General features: G+C 45.1%; 2 protein-coding genes across 5 annotated transcripts; one reads left to right on the top strand and one right to left on the bottom strand.

The window, feature by feature from the left end:
* Nucleotides 1-4,519: 4,519 nt before the first annotated feature.
* On the bottom strand, nucleotides 4,520-9,377 carry Armcx3 (armadillo repeat containing X-linked 3). The gene is made up of 5 exons (XM_021153230.2): nucleotides 9,199-9,377; nucleotides 8,588-8,666; nucleotides 8,168-8,229; nucleotides 7,813-7,882; nucleotides 4,520-7,528 (listed from the first exon to the last, which is right to left on the bottom strand). The coding sequence occupies exon 5, from the start codon at nucleotides 7,379-7,381 to the stop codon at nucleotides 6,242-6,244; it is 1,140 nt and encodes a 379-aa protein (XP_021008889.1). The 5' UTR covers nucleotides 7,382-7,528; nucleotides 7,813-7,882; nucleotides 8,168-8,229; nucleotides 8,588-8,666; nucleotides 9,199-9,377; the 3' UTR covers nucleotides 4,520-6,241.
* Nucleotides 9,378-14,494: 5,117 nt separating this feature from the next.
* On the top strand, nucleotides 14,495-17,451 carry LOC110287446 (protein ARMCX6). Of its 4 annotated transcripts, none has more exons than XM_021154063.1 (4): nucleotides 14,495-14,584; nucleotides 14,886-14,978; nucleotides 15,288-15,367; nucleotides 15,687-17,451. In XM_021154063.1, the coding sequence occupies exon 4, from the start codon at nucleotides 15,832-15,834 to the stop codon at nucleotides 16,735-16,737; it is 906 nt and encodes a 301-aa protein (XP_021009722.1). In that variant the 5' UTR covers nucleotides 14,495-14,584; nucleotides 14,886-14,978; nucleotides 15,288-15,367; nucleotides 15,687-15,831; the 3' UTR covers nucleotides 16,738-17,451. The 4 variants fall into 4 exon arrangements, with proteins under 4 accessions (XP_021009722.1, XP_029329222.1, XP_029329221.1 ...); XM_029473362.1 differs by having other exon boundaries at nucleotides 14,498-14,584; nucleotides 15,781-17,429; XM_029473361.1 differs by lacking the exon at nucleotides 14,495-14,584 and adding an exon at nucleotides 14,636-14,764 and having other exon boundaries at nucleotides 15,687-17,429.
* The last annotated feature ends 2,080 nt before the right edge of the window (nucleotides 17,452-19,531 follow it).

Genomic DNA, 19,531 nt, shown 5'->3' with positions numbered 1-19,531 from the left:
GAAGGAAGGCAGGAAGGCAAGAAGGAAGGAAGGAAGGAAGGAAGGAAGGAAGGAAGGAAGGAAGGAAGGAAGGAAGGAAGGAAGGAAGGAAGGAATTCATATGAAACCAGAAAAGACTCAATTGCCAAAACAATTCTGAGCAAAAAGAACAATGCTAAAGGCAGTACCATTTCAGATCTCAAGATATCTTACAGAGTCATAGTAATAAAAACAAAAACAAAAACAAAAAAAAACACTATGGTACTAACACAAAAACAGAAATGTAAACCAAAGGAACAAAATCGAAGACACAAATACATCAGTGATTTAATATTTCACAAAGGTGCCCAAAACATATGGAAAGAAATGGTGCTGGGGAACTGTCTATCACATGCATGCAGAAGAGTGAAATTAGACCTGCATCTATCACCTTGCACATAAACTAACTCCAAATGAAACCGAGACTTAAATGTGAAACCCGAGACCCTGAGAGTGCTCAAGTAATACATAGGCAGCACCACACACGATCTAGATGCAGGAAAGGACTTCCAGAATGAGACTCCATCTGCCAAAGAATTGAGCCCAACAGTTTCCAAGTGGAACTTCATAAGACTGAAAAGCTTCTGCACACCTAAAGGAACAATCAATTGGGTGAAGAGGAAGCCTACAGAATGGGAAAGAATTTTTGCCAGCTATACATCTGACTAAGGAGTAATATCCAGACTATATAAAGAGCTCAGAAACAAAAACAAAGGGTCAAAAATCCATTCAAAAATGGATCTTTTAAATCTGAGCAGGGAGTTCCCAAAAGACGAAATATGAATGTAAAGGACCTGGATCAGAACAGGCCCATCGTCCCTAGCAAAGAGAGAAATAAGAATTAAAACTATGTTGATATTTCATCTTATCCCAGTCAGAATGGGAAAAAAAACCAATGTAGAAAATGTTCAAAAGCTAAATATAAATATAAATTAACATATAACCCAGTCAGGACTCAATGTCTTACTCCACAGATGTTTACAGACATGCTCAGCCATGTTCATTCTTTGTCTAAGCACAATAGCTACGAAATAGAAACAACCTAAGTGTCTTTCTGCTGACAAATGGATGCTGAAAATGTGGTGCATATTCAGTATGGGATTCTATTCAGCTATAAAGAAAAATGAAATCGTGAAATTTTCCTAGAAAAAGAAAAACCTATGGAGTAAAGTAAAGCAGGCCCAGAAAGACTAACAGTACATGTTCTCTCATTGGAGGGTCCTAGCTCCAAATCTTCAGATGTGAGTATGTACCATGGAGTAACTGCTGAAACCAAGAAAAGAAAGGAGAATCACTGCTGGGAGGACAGGGAACAATAAACTGGGGAATAGCAATGTGCAAGTGGTCTGAAGGGGAAAGTGGGGAAAATAGTGAGGTTTAATAGGAATGTCTGAAAATATCATAAGGAATTTTACTATTAACTACCTAAACTATCTATAATACAAGTTAGTCTATGTATAAATATACAATATGGTTTGAATCAAATTTTCCCATCTGGGCTGAAAAGGACTACCTTAGAAAGGTAAAGACCAAAGACCACCTTAGAAAAACCTCAATATGTGGTCTGAGAAGCCCTTTTAAATTGTTGGGAAGCACTGTCCATGAACGTCCTCCAAACACTACAGGCTTAATGCTATTATTGTCCTCAGTTGCCTCCCAGGGATGGAAGGAAGTTCCATATTGCTGAAGACACTCTGCATTTCAGACATAGAACCCAGAAGCCCCTGTGCTGGGATTGATCTGAAATCCTCCTCCGTGGATATCAGAAGGTGCCATGTGTTAGCTTGCAAAGGACGGAAGCACAAATAGTTCTATCCAGCTATGATGCATTGCTAAAAGAGAATATGTATTCCTGAATCTCTAGCAGCCAATATTTTTCATTTATTTTGTCATGAAACTACCGTGCACTAATGTTTTCCTTCTACTGCAGAAGCATGTAGGCAGGCAAAAAGTTATAATTATGTTCAAGGGGAATTGTACTTTAACTTTTAGTCACACTTCCTTGATTTAGCAACAAGGCAGTGTCTATCTCAGATATGGTGCACCAGGCTGTCTTACTTAAACTGTACCAGTATTTATCAAAGTTGGGTAAGTTCCATAAGTATCAAATAAACAATACATTTCTGTGATGATTTCAATTCTGACCTAGATCTTATTATGTTGAGGAAAGAATGTTAAGAGCCCCAGATTCTATGAATCTGGTGTGTTTAATTCTATTTCTCACAGTAATAAATTATCCCTCTGGATTTTATTTTCCGATGGAGGTCGCACCCTGTTTGATAACATGCTATGACCTCTGCAAGCTCAACAAGGCTCAGTAAAGGAGGAGGCTGCAGGCTCAAACAAAGCTGGCTTTATTATAGCTCCTCTTTCACCTTTCAGGATGTTAATGGTCAGCCCACTCTCAACAGGGGATCGAATTACATTTGCATGAGCTCTGCAGACAAAGTTACCCCTCCCCTCCACTAGGGCTTGCATCCCTTGCTTCCCTCCCACTCCTCCCACACCCATCTTCAAGAACACACATTGCCCAAGCTCTCAACACAGGCCTGACAAGGCCCCAGTGGAGAAGGTGAAGCCTGTCAGTTGTAAGGAAGTACTCCTTTCTTGTTCCCACCTTGCCCTCAGCCTGAGCACACACAGGACCTAGCAATAGAGCTGAGACTGCTCTCAACTAAAGACAACGAAGGGCCACAACTTAAAACAGACAAACCAGGAACAAACTGCAGCCTGGGATGTGGTGTAAACGGAATGTAAACTGCCAGCATAGAAAACTGGTCTTATGTGATCACTATGTTCAAAAACATTCTCAACAGAACCAAGCAGAACAAGAGAGCCATGAACATGAAATGTATGTTACCTACATCAATTGTCTGCCCCACTCTGGAGTCTCTTTTGAAACAAGGCAGATGAAATATGAATTAAAGAAAGAAAACCTGTTTCCTGAGCTTTGATATGTTATGCTTTGGGAAGGTGGGGATGATTTATAACCAACTGAGCTCCGTTATTACAAAATTATCTTTGATTGCATTTGGACTGACAGAGATCCTAAATGTGTTTGATGAGGAAATCAAAATGACAGGATATCCTCTGGGCGTCTTAATATCATCCCCAAAAGAGAAGACACTAACTTCTCCCTGACATGACCCACGAGCTCTACAGACCAGTCACAGCCAAGATCTTGCCCTTCCTAAAATGATCCAGAGCTGCAACCTTTGGGGAAATACTGGGACACCAGGAAGTGGCCTAGCCTTGCCCCACACCTGTCTAGCTCAGCTCTTGTCCATAGAGTATGTTACTCAACCTAAATTGTACCAGGAAACATAAAAAATACATGAGGAGCATACAGGGCAACAACAAGCCAAGAATATCTCTCCTGCATTTGTTCTGTTCAAGCAGAGTTCCAAAAACAAGCAAAAAAAATCAGAATTACTTTATAGCCACATCATGACAATTATTATTCTACATAAAGCACACACCCCTCATGGGTGGCATTGTGTCACCAGAATTAAAGGCACCACCCCCGAAGAGCAGAGAGGAACAGGGTACCCAAGAGGAAACAGACTGAAGTGTGAGGAAAGGAGAGATGGAGGGAGGGAGGGAGGGAGAGAGAGAGGGAAGGAGGGAAGCAGCAGGAGACACATGAAGTAAAGGGGCAGATGCCTACCACCCTGCAGCTTCTCATTACTCGATTTACTGTCCTTTGCAGCTCAGCATGGCTTGATCGGAGTGCCCATGTGTGCCCATTCTATATAATGGAGTTAAGGGACAACTTTGTACTCAAAGCCTCTATTTTCTCAAGCATCTCGAAGGAGCAGCTATTTTTTTTTATTTTTTTATAAAAAAATTTATAACAGGATGAGTAAATTTGCATCCCTCCCCAGCTGCTAGTTGCTTACCTAGTTCTTTTAGGCAGTCCTCTCGGGACTGCATCCAGGCCCTTGTCCTGAGTCTTCGTCTAACCCCTGTCAGGTCTCCCAAGTTCTTATTTGCAACCTGGACATCTTGGCAGAAAATATTAAGTCATTCAAATGACAATGAGGTATGTGATTATCACACAAACACCTCAAATTCCATTTATCTAAATAGATCTGCCCCTACCCCACACCATAGCCATTCTTTTTATCTTATTTAGTAGGGGCAAGGAAAAAAAAAACCTCACACCATTTCCTATCGTCCTTTATAGTGCTATCAAATGAGTTCCTATGCATGAATGACTTAGTAGGGCTATCGTTCAAGTTGAAGACAAGCAGTCCCTGGTCCTACTCCAGACATCAGAGTACACATGTGAAAACCTGGAGTCCAAACTAGATCATAACGAGACAGAAGACTGCAACATTTTCTGGTTTTACATGCAAAGTAGGATAGCTTCCTCACATTAATAAGAAAAATGCCATGAAAGCTGGAGAGATCATGACTGAGGTAATAGTTTCAGTCCTGGAACACCTGAGAAAGGATTTCCACAGTTTCCTTGCAGGAATAAGAGAACTCTACACAGTAATCACTTAATAAATGTTAACCTTTATTATTATTGTTATTATTATTATTTATTAAATGACACTGAAACATAGCAGAATGCCCCAGCAAAACAAAAGTCAACCAAAACCCATCGAAACTACATTCTGGGTACTTAAAGGTACTCACATTTCTTAAGTAACTGCTGCTATATGCCAGAATAATGTAGAGACTTTGCTGAAATTCTCTCATATAAACCTCCCAAACAGCCTTATCAGCACCATCCTCTATCATTCGGAAGAGGAAACTTCAAACCACCTGAGTTTGGGCCTAAAGGTTTTCCACTCAGTACACATTCGATTAAATCAGCTGCTGCCCTCCAGTACTTCCCCTTTTCCAAACCTTTCCTAAGAGAACCAACATTCTTTGATAAACAAGAAAACATAGATGAATAATAAGTACAAAAAGTAAGTACCACTCATTATCTTTCATCCAAATATAACTCTTAGTACTTATTGGGTAGATATAATTCCATAGATTTTAGTGTCATTTTAAACATGATTTAACCACGCGCGCGCGCGCGCACACACACACACACACACACAATATGTAATCATATTCTGAATATCTAACTTACCTTGCTCACTTAACAATGTGTGATGATTATCTTTTTTTCTAGCAATACTGAGTTCCATCAGCACATTTCTCACACAGCATGGACATTATTTAGTCAATTCAGAGTGTCGGACACTGAAGGTGTTCCCCATGTTACTACCTTAAGACAGTGCTGACAAGAGCGGGCTTGCACATAATGCTCTCTGGCCAATTATTCAGTTATCCCCTCAGGACAAAAGGTTTACCTATTTTAAGGCTTAACGATCTGTATTGCCAAATGCCCACCACCAGAGTTGGAAAGGGTCCATTTTGCTACACTCTCCTTGATAACACATTGTGTGGGGAGGACATTTATACTGACCTCAGTTCTTTTCTAGTTAAAAATACATTCAGGAAGCCTTCTGCAATGCACTTCACATGTTTTTTTAGATTTATTTAGTGCTAGTCCCCACACTCGAAGGCTGCTGTTTTGACTACCATAAAGTCCCCTAACTTAATGTCTTTCTCACATCATTTCCCCTTGACTCTGGTCTCATGGAATGCAACTAACTTCTGTACCCCATTCGGGGCTCCCTTTCGATGGCTCTGTCCTCCCTGAAGCTTTAACCTGACTTATGTAGTCAGCCACCAAAGCCTTTGCCCCCTCTTTGTCCTGAAGGCACACATCTGTCAGAATGTATGTTCTAAATAATCTTGAGTTTTGTGGGGGTGTTTGGGTGGGGTTTTTTGTATGTTTCTTGTCTCTACAACTAGATTATAAACCAAAAGACAGAATAGTTTCTTCCTTCTTCCCTTGTTTCTTTCCAGCATTAACATAAAACTTTATTGAAGATACACAAATAAAATCAATGATAATGACAGAAAGGAGCCTACTTAGGATGAATTGGTTCGCTGTCACTTATGGGGAGGGAACAGTAAAAATGTTTCAATGTGGGCAGCAAAATAAAATGAGACATATTTCAGGACAAGTAGTGATGTACATTCATTAAACTTAAACCTGAAGACAAACTTGGTTAAATATCAGCATCGATGACACAGTATGATATTCATCATTCAAAATTGGCAGCTGAAAGGGTTCCTTTGCCATATAAACAACGTGGAGAAAAAGAATAGTTTACAAGGTGTGCTGCTGCTACACTACAAAGCCACCAAGTTATTCCTGACTCTTTGGGAACATCCGTTCAGTCAGTTTGGCCACAAACTTTCCAACCTTGACTCGCACCTGGAAATCATGACGGCTCTCGATTCCTAGAACTTTATCAGCACACACTTGAAATTCTTTTAAGAAGAAAAAAAGGGAGCCCTCACTAAAGTGATTCTGAGCAGGCTCGTTCTCTTCCCATTTGAAATTGTCATTGATATTCTCAAAAATGATCAGAAGTTTAAGAATAACCTCTTTGTACTCCTTCTTATTAAAGAGGGAGCCCAGTGAAGATGGCACCTGAGCCCTGAGCAGTTCTCTAGTCATGGCTGGATTTTCAGCCAGATTCAAAAGGAGTTTCAGAACCTGAAGTTTGGTTTCTTCATTCCCTGCTGAAAATAAACGAAAGAAGTCTGAAATGGAATTAGCAAGGATATGCTGATACTCATTAGTAACAGTCATATTGGTAAGCAATCTGAGTCCAGCCAGCTGCACAGAGGAATTCAATCGGGAAGTGACTGTGTCATCACACACTTGATTCATGTATACCTTAAGCCTGCGCTGATTTTCCGCATTTACGCTCAAGTTATTTAGGACAATTAAAGCCTTTTCCTTAACAATGGGATCTCGTGTGTTGAGAATCTTTGCAACAATTGGGAGACCACCCAAATCTCGAATAATATCTCTATTAAATGCATAAGCAGCATTATTACCCAGAGCAATTAAAGCTGCTTCAAGAATATAAGGCTTTTCAGACATCTCGACCAAACAAAGTACTTTCTGTAACTCTTGAGGTGACAAAACAGTATCGTCTGAATTAGGAGAAGCCCTTTTCTGTACAGCTCTTCGAGCCCTGGTAGCCCTGGCTCTTGCCCTGGCTCTAGCTCTGGTCCCTGCTTCAGTGCCAATCCGGGCCCAAGGTGGGTACCAAACTATACTCTTGCTCTCGTTACTATCATCATCATCATCAGACCAGTCATTATACCTGGCCCCAGGACAGTCCCCAGCATCATCCACATCACCAGAGCCACCCTCAGCCATTTTCTCCTTGTTCTGCTTTCTTCCTCGGGTCAATCTGTAAATGCAATAGCAGGCTCCAGCCCCAATCACCAGACCTGCAGTCACCCAGCCTACTTTCCTGGCGTAGCCCATGCAATCGTCCCTGGCAACGGCAGGGACCAAGAAATAGAGTAGTCACTCAAGATAAGGGAAGAGGCCTTCGGGCCTGAGTGCAGTCCTGTGGAGAGTGATCTTCTTCAAGTCACTTCAAGGCCACAGTAATTGCTTTCAGAGGTAAACCTAGAAAATGGAAGAAAAGAGGGTTTGGCTTTCTCTTCTCTTTGTGCTGCTCCATGCAGATAATTGCCCAGTAGGGCAAGAAAGTAGTAATCAAATGCTGGATAGGGAATATAGGTTGTTGACAAAAACCTCTATCTCCCTCATTTCACTCTCCCCCACCCCACTGCCAGTTCACTCTTGCCCCTATGCATAAAGGCAATGGCATCCATAAGTATTTCTGGGCTCTCGTTCAGTTTGTCACAAGCTCCTGGGGTACCCCATGGGATAAGCACCCTTGCACTGACCTCCTTAAAACAGCAGCTTGCCCCTTCTTCCTTTCCTGTGAGTTATGCCACGCCCAACAGTCTTTCTGATCTGCAGGGATACCAGAAGAAGTGGAAGAAGAAGAAAAAAAAAAAAAAAAACCCGAGAGCTTGACGCATCCAGTGTGTATTTGATGCTTTCCTAATTTACCATTCAGGGCGTCAGATTTTGGTTAAATCTCACTGTGCCATCCAAAACACGCACATGCTGTGCCCCCCTCCCTAGTCTGAAATGGGTGGACGAAAGGAAACAAAGTAGGATTGAGTGAGCCTGGCCAAACCCAAGCTGATTTCTAACCCCTCCCCCATTCCAGGCTGCCCCCACGCCCACACCGACCTCCACTGATCCGGGGGAAAGTTCCTCCCTTGGTTCAAGCAGTGCCACCTGCTACAGCAGACCTGCAGGATGACAGATGGAAAACATGGACACTAAGTGCTGTTGAGAGAGAAGGATTATGAACAAACTATCTGATAGGTTTTTCTTCTGTCATCCTGCCCCCCGCCCCCCACCCCCAAGAGCACATTCATACACACAGAGTCAGAGAGAGACACAGAGAGAGGGGGAGGGAGGGAGGAGAGAGAGAGAGAGAGAGAGAGAGAGAGAGAGAGAGAGAGAGAGAGAGAGAGAACGCCATTTCTCCACAGTTCGGGGAGTGTGGAAACATATTTAGACTCAAATCTAAACCTAGATTACCGTTTCTAGTTCCCCCCCCCCTTTTCTACCCCCGCCGCTCCTAGGGTCCCCAGATGGTCTTACCCTCAACTCGACCTTCACCGATCTCGTTAATTTCCTTCCTCTTCTCTTGCCTGGCGTTGTACCACAACCTACGGAAAGACTGGCCACCCGGGAGAGGCTTGGACCCACTAGCCCAGAGCCGTGGTAAGGAAGACACGACCACAAGCAGAAAGACGGGAAACAGCCGCTACTGAGTGCTTGGTGGACGGACCAGTCCCCAGAGAACGAAACTCTTTCCTAATTCGGAGGCCTGGTTGGTAAAGGTTTCCCGCCCGATAGCCGGCTCAGGGTCCGGCTTGACACATCACATTGTACCCCACCACGGACCCAATGTCCAGTTCTTCCCCTCCGGCAGAGTCCTGGTGGACCAGGGGCCAACACCCAGGCCACAACTCCCTTTCCGGATTGCGGGCCTCCGCTCCCAGCAGATTCCCATCTCCGGATTTCTGGACGCCTGCCCAAACACCCCTCTACTCACTGTTCTGCAGCATCGAAATGGGCTGCGGGCGGGACTTATATCTTGGAAAGAGGGCAGCAAGTGGGAGAGACGACGGCGGCGGCTCTGGACCTGCGACGGCCTCCGCCCTCTACTCTCCACCACCCCCACTTTATGGAATATCCCAGGCACTGACCTGCAGGGATCTGGGACAATTTCTTTTCCGCCTCCTTCTTTTCTCGGCTGCACTCGCCCGCCCTCAGGGTAATAGGGAGCTGGTACTCAGACGGGAACAACGACCAGGACAAGAAGGACTTCTGCACACGTCAGCTCTTGGTCACGTGAGAGCGACGTAATCCACCAACTCGGATCCCCACTTTCCCCTCCCACCAGCAGTGCGGCAGAAGAGGACCCGCCCCCCTCTTTTCCCTCCCCCATACTAGGCCTTGTTACTCTTCTTTGCGGCTAATCCCATCTTCCTCTAGTCTTGCTTCCCTTCCTCCAATTACCAAAACAGGACAGCATCCTCCCCTGGGGCTACGGGTCACTTGTACTTTTTTTTAATTGACTCTTTCTTCCCTAGACTCCTGGGATAGCAGCTTCTCCCTCTACCTTCCCTCCTCCCAACTATGAATATCTACCATTTCCTCTGAAATATAGTCCTAGTCCTGAGGAGTTACCAGAAAAGTAAGCCTGGAAGGAGAGTGTATCTTTTTCTCTCATGATGCTTTTTTTTTTTTTTCCGCCTTGGCTTCCCCTGCTCACCGCCTGCATGCAACTTCTGAGGGGGGAAATGCAATAATGATCTTTCCATAGGGGAGGAAATAAGGATAGAGATGGGAGATCAATGTTGGGTGATGGTCTCTAAAAGTCCCACGGTTCTCACTTGTTGGAAAGTGTTACCCACTTTCCTCACAGGAATCTTAATGTCTTCTGGGGCCTATCACATAACACAGCTGAATGAACATAGCACACCATGAATGAACTAAGCAGCCCGCCTGAGAATATGTAAACCTTGTGATTAAGCAACAGGCACTGAAGGGCACAAGTTAACCAGGAGGAGGCTTGGACTCTCCAAAGCCAGGAACAGAAAAGATTCAGGGGAAATCAAGTGTGTGTGTGATTTAAAAAAAAAGGGGGGGACACACTGATACACAAGTGATATGCAAAGAACATTATGAAATATACTGGACTACAAAGAGAGCATCTGCAAATGAAATAGTATTACAGGAGCACAAAGACCAAGGCAAACTTGACTGAACTTGGCATCTAGCAATTAGTGTGAAGCCACCATACTAATTGGCTTGACGAGCACAATTCCCTTGCAATTTTAACTTTCAAACATAGAAAAAGGAATAAAGTAATTACATTCTCTCATTGTTTAAGGTAGCCAGGTTTGTTTTCACACACTGGCTGCCATACAAGGTTAACTTAATGCATAGTGCAAAAACAAATAACAGGAGACAAAGTGCTAACACAGCTTTCCAAAACATGAGCTTCTGGGGTGGAGGAATTTCCTAGGAGTTTAGCTCCAAGGTTGGTATCTAAGTAGAACTTTCAAAATCCACAGAAGACATGGGAGTCCATCAATAGTCCAGACAGCTTTAGGAACAAGCTAATCTCCAGGAAGTTGTTTGTTGGTGTAGCTTCTAAAAAGCAGAATTGAGACAGGATTTCGAACTTAGTAAAATGAACCAAATCAATGATCTGTCTCTGGATTTAGAGGACAGGTGTAACAAATAGACATTCCCGGGCAAAGGGGGCATCCGAGGAAACCGTTGCTAGTTCTGACCCAAGCACTGGCTGAGAGAGGAAATGCTGCCTAAGGTGAAAGGAACGTTTCATCCTTAGCAAATCCATCCCCATAATGTATGAAATTACTTCCAACTTCCTCAGCTAAAAGTCACTTCTGAAGATAAACTAATGTCTGTGTTCTGATTCTAGGTTTATCAAGCAATCTTCTGAAGTTGTAACTTCCCAAGCAGTAGCTGGTCTGCAGGAAGAGAATGAACAGGTAAGACAGACAGAAATCCCTTCTACTCCCTGACACTTGGATTTCTCACGGTAAATTATCCAGTTGTTACTCCTATTGGAACATAGCATTCACTGTAGCCTGTTTAACACGGAGAGAGTGCAAAGACTGGTGAGTCTGAACATTCGCATCTGGATTTATGTGTATCTTTGAATGAGTGTCTATCATGGACAGAGCATCTGCTCTCGGTTTACAGACAAAATCTGGGGTAGATAGTGCAACACTCAAGACAACACCCTGGACTGTGTATGCACCCTGTGGAATCCTATCAGGGAAGCCAGGTGGCCTTAGATCAAAAGGCAACATAGAGCATTACCATTTTATGCTGTACCTATCTAATGATCGGGTGATGTAGAAATTACAACTAAGGCATGTGGTGGTAGGCAGGTTCCCAACATCTCAGTGACAGTTAAACAAAGGTCCATTATGCAAAATAAGTAAAGGACACTATACATTAGGGCTGGAAATATGGCTAAGTGTTTAAGAACACTTGTTGCTCTTGCAGAGGACCCAAGTTCAGTTTCTAGCACCCACATGGGAGTGGCTCACAATTTCTTATACCTTCAGTTCCAGGGATCTGACCCCTTCTTCTTACTTCCACTGCATGTGGTACCATATTAAAAATAGGAACCTATACATGCACATGAATAAAAACTAAAGTGAAAAAAAAAACTCAAAATAAATCACCATTTCAAACAATTTACATTGCGTACTAAAGAAAGGCATTGCATTTCACTATTAACATACTCTGCATTTCCCTAGCAAAAACAGGAGTACTTTGCCCAGAACACATCAAACACAAGCTCTCTTGCTAAAATTTTAATCTGGAGAAGAAAGGAAGGAAGGGAGGGAGGGAGGGAGGGAGGGAGGGAGGAAGAAACCTTGAAAATGGGTGTGAAACAACAATCTTTCAGTCTCTCCTACTTAGACCCCTGAAAGCTGCCCTTACTCTTTAGCATTTGTTCTTTATGCTAACCCGTCTTGGATAAGCTGCTTGCAGTAAGGCAACACAGCATCAGAAGTGCTCTAGCTTTTGCAATGTCAGCCTCCTCTTTTGTTTCCCTCCATAATGCATAGTGTTACCAAAAGCTGGTCCATTTTTTATTTTGGGGTACTTTCTAAATCATGTGTTATGTGTGGCCAGCAGAAAGTTTCCTTGGGAAGTAACTTGATTGCCTTCACTTTGTTTTTACAGGCTCTGAAATCATTATACAAATTTGTATGGGGATTTGCTTAAACATTTTCCGGTTTTTTTTTTCTTTTAAGATGGTGTATCAGATGTCTAATATGTCCTTTTAAAAGAATCTGTGAGTACCTATAATGGAGAACAAAGTGGCTTTTGAATCATAGCTCCTGTTTTTGTTGATAAGAACTATTAACTAAAGTGACAAAGACATACAGTATCTGAGGGGGTTAATGCTCCTGGCGTTTAAGAGATTTTAGGCAGGGAGTGGATAAAACTAGAAAGTTCTGATAAACTGAGAAGTTGGTGGTGTGTTTCTTCTGTGTTATACACTGAAATGACTGGATGAGATACCAAAGCAGGGAGAGATTTTGTAACAAGGAGGCTAGGCAGACATAAAGCTTTTGTCCTTGAAACTTGACAAAATGGTGTGAAAATGAATTCACATTGCAGAATTGCCTGCCTTTACCAGGCTCGGACTATTTCTTCACTCTTCCTAAGGTATATATTCCAAATAACAAGAGTATCTTGTGGAAGTTCATAGCGGCCAAAATCTGAAAGCACAGTTGAATCTGAATATTCTGTTCATATAAAGTTTTCAAAGACAGAATTCAGTCACCTGAGAAAACTACATGATCATAAAATGGCAGCATAAGAGTACATTGGCCAAACCAAAGGAAGTAGAGGAGATGAATGGGATATGGTATTGTTATGTGAGTCTAGTGCTTAGGAATACCAGAGAGCAATGATATGTTCTCAGTTTCTGATAGTTGCCAACAAGGCATTATGGACTCCCTGGCTCATCTCCTGCAAGGGCCTCCTCTACACAGAGGCCCTTCACAGGGAAGGCTTCTGGCTGCCGTGTCAAATTTCAACATTCTAAGAAAGAGGCAGTCTGGGGGTCTATATTTAGAGTATGACTCCCTGCAGTGAACAGGTGGTGAACAGGACTTACTCCTGCATATTTTGCCCCTGAGTTCTGAGGGGTTTATAAGGGAGGTACAACGAATTTATAAGAAAGGTCTTTATCTCCTGGGGACTGACTACTTGGGATCCTGTACTTTGTTCTTCTAGTTATGAGAGGGAAAAGAAACTGTTGTCACCAGTGTTCTTATAATCTACAGTCATCCAAAGTCCCTCATTCCCATTGTCAGTAAGAAATGCTGAAGACTCGCCATTCATGTGGTGATCTCAGACATGCATGGCAGAAGTGAGGAGACCTCACTCGTCTTATGGTGATATGAAATCTCCCCTATTAGCTAGAACTCTCATCAATGGGATAACAGAGAGTTCTCTAATTATTCGAGTACAGGATGCTTTATAGGCTGCCTCATGGAACTCCAGAGTGGAATTTAAATCCCTTTGAATGAAATGCAGGCAAATCTGTGACGTTCTTAATTTGTAAAGTCTAACATCTAAATTGATGACTGCATACAATCTATCTTGTGGGTGAGTCTGAAAGTCCTGATTGAACCTTGTACCAGAACTCAGTCACCTGACACCTGTGAGTTCCCTCTGGCTAAAGAAAGGGACAAATGAATGGCTCACTCATTTAAAATGATCCAAAGTTGAATCCTGACCTCGCTACAGATATGTTTCATCAATCATATTGAAAGTATGCTGGTTTTGTTTGTGAAACTATGTTCCAAACTGTAAGATGTTATTTTAAAGCTGCAATTTAGAAGAAAATATTTTCAACACTGGACAAATTAACTTTGCCAAATCAATGAGGTCTTGCTAGTAACTGGAAAATCTTAATTATTTCCTTAAACATACATTTTAAAAGGTTGGGATGTGTTTATATATCCAAGTGGAAATAGCTTTATTTAGACTTATGATTACAAAATAATAGTCTATCAAGTAGGAAAGAGGCAATAAAACATAATTAGATTAAAAGTGTTAATACAAATTTCTCTCCTAGCTGTGTTTCCTTTTCTGACCCCTCTCTCCAATTCTGCTGCAGAGACTGAAAATAGAGAGGGATGGAAATTAAAGAAAGGGATGCAGGAGTTTGAACACCAACGAATAGATACGGCATTTCCCCGAAGAAGAAAGTGTAAATGCACAATAATACGGGAAAGTCAAACTCAAACGTTATAGAGAAACCATAACTTCTGGGTTCTGGTATTGTTATACAGAAAAAGGCTAACAGGGCCCCAAGTATTGGGGGAGGTACAGAGCCTACTGGCTCCTGCCGCACTGCTTGTGGGAGTGGAAATTGGGGGCTAGAGCTTACTGGTGACGTGGCTGTCACGTGACCAAGAGCCGCCTAGAGCTGAAGTCCTGTTAGTCGCCTCTGACTGGGTACCAACCCCCTATTACTCTGCAAGCGCGTGAAGGAGAAGGAAACTCGCTGGGACCGTGCAGGTCGGTGGAAGCTGCTTGGAAGGCGATGTGGGTGGGAGAGGGCCAAGAGCACCTGGCATCCAAGTTTGGCGAATATGGGCTATGTCCCTTTCTCACCTACTTTTTAAATATCTACTGGACCCGCATCTCACCCTCGGTTCTTTTAGTACGGAGAAGTGGCAGGCTTCAGGTTGGGGTGAGGTGGGTGAACTGCGATTGCACAAAATCCAAGCAAAGAAAGAACCACCGATCCAGGCACCGCGTCCCGGGTGCTGGTCTGTCCACCAAGCACTCCGTGCCCTCGGTCCCCTGTCTGTTATAGGTCTCCGCTGGAGCCTAGGCTTGGGAAGAAGCAAACCGCCTTGGTTGGAACCTTGCTGCAGGTTTGAAGGTGGGATTCATCCTGATCCTAAAGGTAGGAGATGAGGGGGGCTGGGATCTTTGCGGGTCAGGTCCGAGTCGCCCTCTCCTGGCCCCTTCTTTCTCCACACCCCCTCCCATTTCGGTGCAGGGAAAGGGGTGTGGCGGCCTTTGCTGGGGAAATGGCGGACGAGGAGGGGGCGGGGAGGCCCTCGTTAGCAAAGTCGGGAGGGTGTGAGAAATAATATTTTACTCAAAAATATCAAATTCAGAAAAGCACCAATCGGTGTAGTTATATCTGTCCAACTACACTTTCAATTCTCCATTGCTGTCTGACATCGCTTTTCGATTGTCCTTCTGCCAGACTCGGTCCACCTATCTCCGTGGAGGGAATACAGCAGAAGACACCAGAAGAAAAAAGGAATTCAATTGGTTTTTGTAGAGGTTAGTTAGAAAACATGAGTGTTCTGGGGGTGGGGAGGAGGAGGAGAAAAGGAGGCGGTGGTAAAGAAGCCTACATGAGGGTTATCTGTTTCTTTCACCTGCCTGCCTATCAAATGAGAGCATCGTCTACTGTCTATCTCTGAGAATCCTGGAAGCATGAAGGTAGATCCTGAAGGTAGATATGGGAAGGAGGTAAAGAACAATGAGATCATTCCCTAATAATCCAACTTTCTCAGGGAGAATTCGAACGCCTACCTGTCTGGGCAGGTACTAACCCAGTCACAGCTCAGAGCTCTAATGCCATTTCTCTCACGCTTAGATTCATGACAAGAATCGCAGAAGCCTAGGAGAGGCTGAAGATTACTAGCCTGACCTATTAATCCACACATCCCCTGACCGTTCTCTTCAATCAGGTGAAGAAAGGCCCTCTACTTTCTGGCCACAAGGCTCACACATCTATAAGCATGGGTCGGGCCCGGGAAATGGGTTGGATGGCAGCCGGACTCATGATTGGAGCTGGTGCCTGTTACTGCATGTACAAACTGACCATGGGAAGAAGTGAGGGGAACGAGCTGGAGGACGAGGAGGAAGATGAATGGGATGATGAACAGGATCTGGATGAAGAGGAGGCAGACAATTGGTTTGATTTCACAGCAATGGCTCGACCCTGGAGTGAGGATGGGGACTGGGATGAACCTGGGGCCCCAGGTGGGACTGAGGACAGACGGTCAGGTGGTGGAAAGGCAAACAGAGCACACCCAATCAAGCAGCGGCCATTCCCTTATGAACATAAAAACATATGGGGTGAACAGAGCTTTAAATCCTTCACTTGTATTCTTGACCTGAAGAAGTGTGTTTCCACTCAAAGAAAGAAAATGTTCACGGAGAACACAAATGCTGGCTTTTCCCTTAGCCCCAATGTCAGTAAGCATTTGGCCAGCCTCTCAGTGGTTGGAAACAGGAGTCCCACCACCCATCCCACTGTGAGGGAGAAGGCTCTGTTTGTCCCTGAAAACCCAAACAGCAGCCTTGAAAATCAGGGCCAGATTAAGATGTCCATTGATGAAGTGTGTCGAGAGACACTGTTGTGTTGCTGCAAGTCTTTTCTGCAGCAGGCAGGATTAAGTCTGCTAATAAGCATGACAGTCGTTAATAACATGCTTGCCAAGTCTGTTTCAGACCTGAAGTTTCCTTTGCTATCCGAGGGGAGTGGATGTGCAGAGGTGCGGGGCTTGGAAGAGCTGATGAGTTTGTCTGAAAAGCCAGTGCTGGTGGGGGAAGCACTGGCTGCCCAAATGCTCTCCTCATTCCTGTGCCTCTTTACCAGAAGTGGGAGCAGAGAGATGCTTGTGGAAGCCATCTCCCCTTAAGTGTCTGTCTCAGAAAGAATGAGACTGAAGCCACCCGGAGCCTGAGCACTTTCCTGAGGGCAAAGAGGCTGCAGTGGGTGCCACTAAGGATGCAGTCTTAGCCAGTCAGCTCCTCCCTGGGTGAGAGTTCCTTCCAATGTCTAAATGGAGGTCTACACTCTGACTGACCAGGCAGGGCTCTGCCAGAGCAGTGGGCAACTTCTGGGTTTTGTAGTGTGCAGGTAAAGTGCATTGTAAATTGCTGCCTTGCAGCCTTCTTCATGTGGTAAAGGGTAAGGGGATGCCTGTGGCCACTAGCTGGGGATGACTAACAGCAAATCACAGCATAGAGGTGAAGGGTAAGGGGATGCCCGCAGCCACTAGCTGAGGATAACTAACAGCAAGTCACAGCATCAGAGTGAATGTTGTTGTTGCCTGTGGTGATCTCCCTGTCTAAGCGCGGAACCACTTATCAGAAATGACACCCATATGAGAGCTTGCGCCAAACACCCTTCTCCTGCTGCTGCTGCTGCTGCTGCTGCTGCTTAGGTAGAAGTAGTTCCCCTTTCCTCTGTCCTACACTAGCTGATGGATGGCTAGCATGTTAATCAAGAGATACACTCCCTTCCTTCCACTGTAGTGACTGACCCCCTTATTCCCCAGCCCCCTACCCTCATCCCCATTGTGTATCCTCAATAAACTGTGTGCTTTGATTGGCAAGACAATTAAAAAGGGGCACTGGCCTCCTCTTTGACTTTGCGGCCTGCACAAAGAAACATGGAGACAAAATGCACCACAGAGTCCAGCTCTCTGGGCCCCCTGCTCCTTGAGGACAGGGCTCCTGCTCCCTGAGGACAGGTGCACTCACCAGGGCTCACAGGAGGCAGGGGCAGAAAGGTACTGCTATGCTTAGGAGAGGTAAGGTTCAAGAGAGGGGCTCAGGGAAGGGGTGAGGGCTGGGATACCATGAACTGTGCTTACAGAACGAGATGACAACTCCCTTGGAGCAGGCACCTCGCGCCCCTGAGCACAGGAATCCCTTAAAGAAGAGGTCTTCTTGACTGGCCTCCTTGGATGAAGGCCCTAGTCTGTGGCATTTATCTGTCTACCTATCCTGCAGTGGCTCTGTCACCCATCTGTGCCCATCTGATGAAGGGTTCTCCCAGTAAGGATTACCACTTGGCTGACTCCTGCTTCCTTGACTTGCATATGTCCCCTTATGATGCTGTCAAAACCACTTCCTGCAGCCTTCCTTCCTCAGGATCCCAAGCCCTGCTTACTGGCAGGGTGAGAGGGTTGGCAGCTGCTCCACTTTTGGGGGACCTGCATTCTTCCCTAGCCCTTCCTAGGGGTGCAGCAGTCAGGAGGAACTCCCCTCAAGGATAGTGGGCAGGATGCTGTCAGTGCTGGTCCTGACCTGCCTCCAGAGATACATGCTCTGCCTCTGAGAGCCACACACCCATCCGTGCAAGGGAGGAGGGTGGACCCCGTGTGTTGAGTCATGCACACAAGCCTGCCAGACTCCTTCTTCCCTCACACAGCAGTTCCCCTTTGCACACCCTTCCCAACTCCCCTTAGCTCCTGCCTCACCAAGGCTAACTGCCCTGCGTGCCTGCCATGTGTCAGGAGTAGATGCCTTCCCAGAGCCATGACAAAGCAGGAGACACACCTGCTTCCCATGTGAGGGGCTGTTGTTGTTGCTGCTGCTGCTGCTGCTGCTGCTGCAGAACAGGTGTCATGTACTGGTCAATGTCCTTTGGGTGCTGTTCTGAGTCACTGTGCCCTGTGCACTGGTGCTCTGTGTGCACAGTGAGCTGTCTTCTGCCCGCTCTCCTCCATGTTTCTCCAGAGCTTTCATTTCCTCTTCTGCCTCCACACACCATTTAACTTCCATCCCTCCTGCTTGTTGTACCCTGTTTCTGGTACCATTCCATAGTGACCAGTAAGCTGAGGTGCCTGCCAGACCCCTTGGACAGACTCTGAGAAGTTGTCCGACCAGGTGTGGATACTGACCATCCTAGTTTCTGGAAACTGGATGAGACCAGTGTCCTGTGATTATTGCCACAACACACAGCCATCAGGGCTTTGTGCCTCAGGCCCCCTTGGCTAGCTGAGGAACTCAGTCTTATTTACCAACAGCTGCTGGTTGCTTTCACTGCTTTGAACCTATAGATCCATTCTTTGGCTGGGTGATGTACATTCAAGGAGGATTTTATGTACACACCTGCATCCTATTGTCCTCGTCCAGCCTGCCTTGCCAGTTGCTGTCTTCAGTGACAACTCATTGCTAGGCCTCTAAGCTCAGCACAGAGGCATGGTTACAGGCTCCTGTCTTTGCTTAAGCTTCTGGCCCAAATTAGCATGTGCCTTCTTCCTTCTCCTCTGCACATCACAGAACTTCAAGTTCTGGATCTCATGCTGTGGTCCAGCATCTCCCAAGCATTTGAGACTTGAGGATTGCAGATGCCTGCTAACTCCGGGAGGGCCTCAGTGGCTTCTAGTACAGCTTCTGAGCAGCTGTGCCCCAGGAAAGCCACCTGGTTCAGAAGCATCTCCACTGCATGGTCCTGGTCCACGTCGCCACCTCCTGTTCATTTGCTGGAAGTGCCCTATTATAAACATTGCTTGGATGGGCATGCAGACCTTTCTTGTCTGCTCCCTCACACCCTGACAAGTCAAGGTGTGGGGCCTAGGTAGGAGACCAGTTTCAAATAGGGCTTCCGGTCTAGGTGTGCATATGAAAGGAAGCATGGAAGAAGACCACTGCGATGCCCACCTTCAGATCAAAATCGCTCCAGATCTACTGCTGGGCTTT

Source organism: Mus caroli, chromosome X (genome assembly GCF_900094665.2).
Source record: "Mus caroli chromosome X, CAROLI_EIJ_v1.1, whole genome shotgun sequence".
In the NCBI taxonomy this organism is placed as follows: Eukaryota; Metazoa; Chordata; class Mammalia; order Rodentia; family Muridae; genus Mus; species Mus caroli.
Note: the sequence above shows the minus strand (reverse complement) of the source record. Positions and strands in the feature narration are given on the sequence as shown.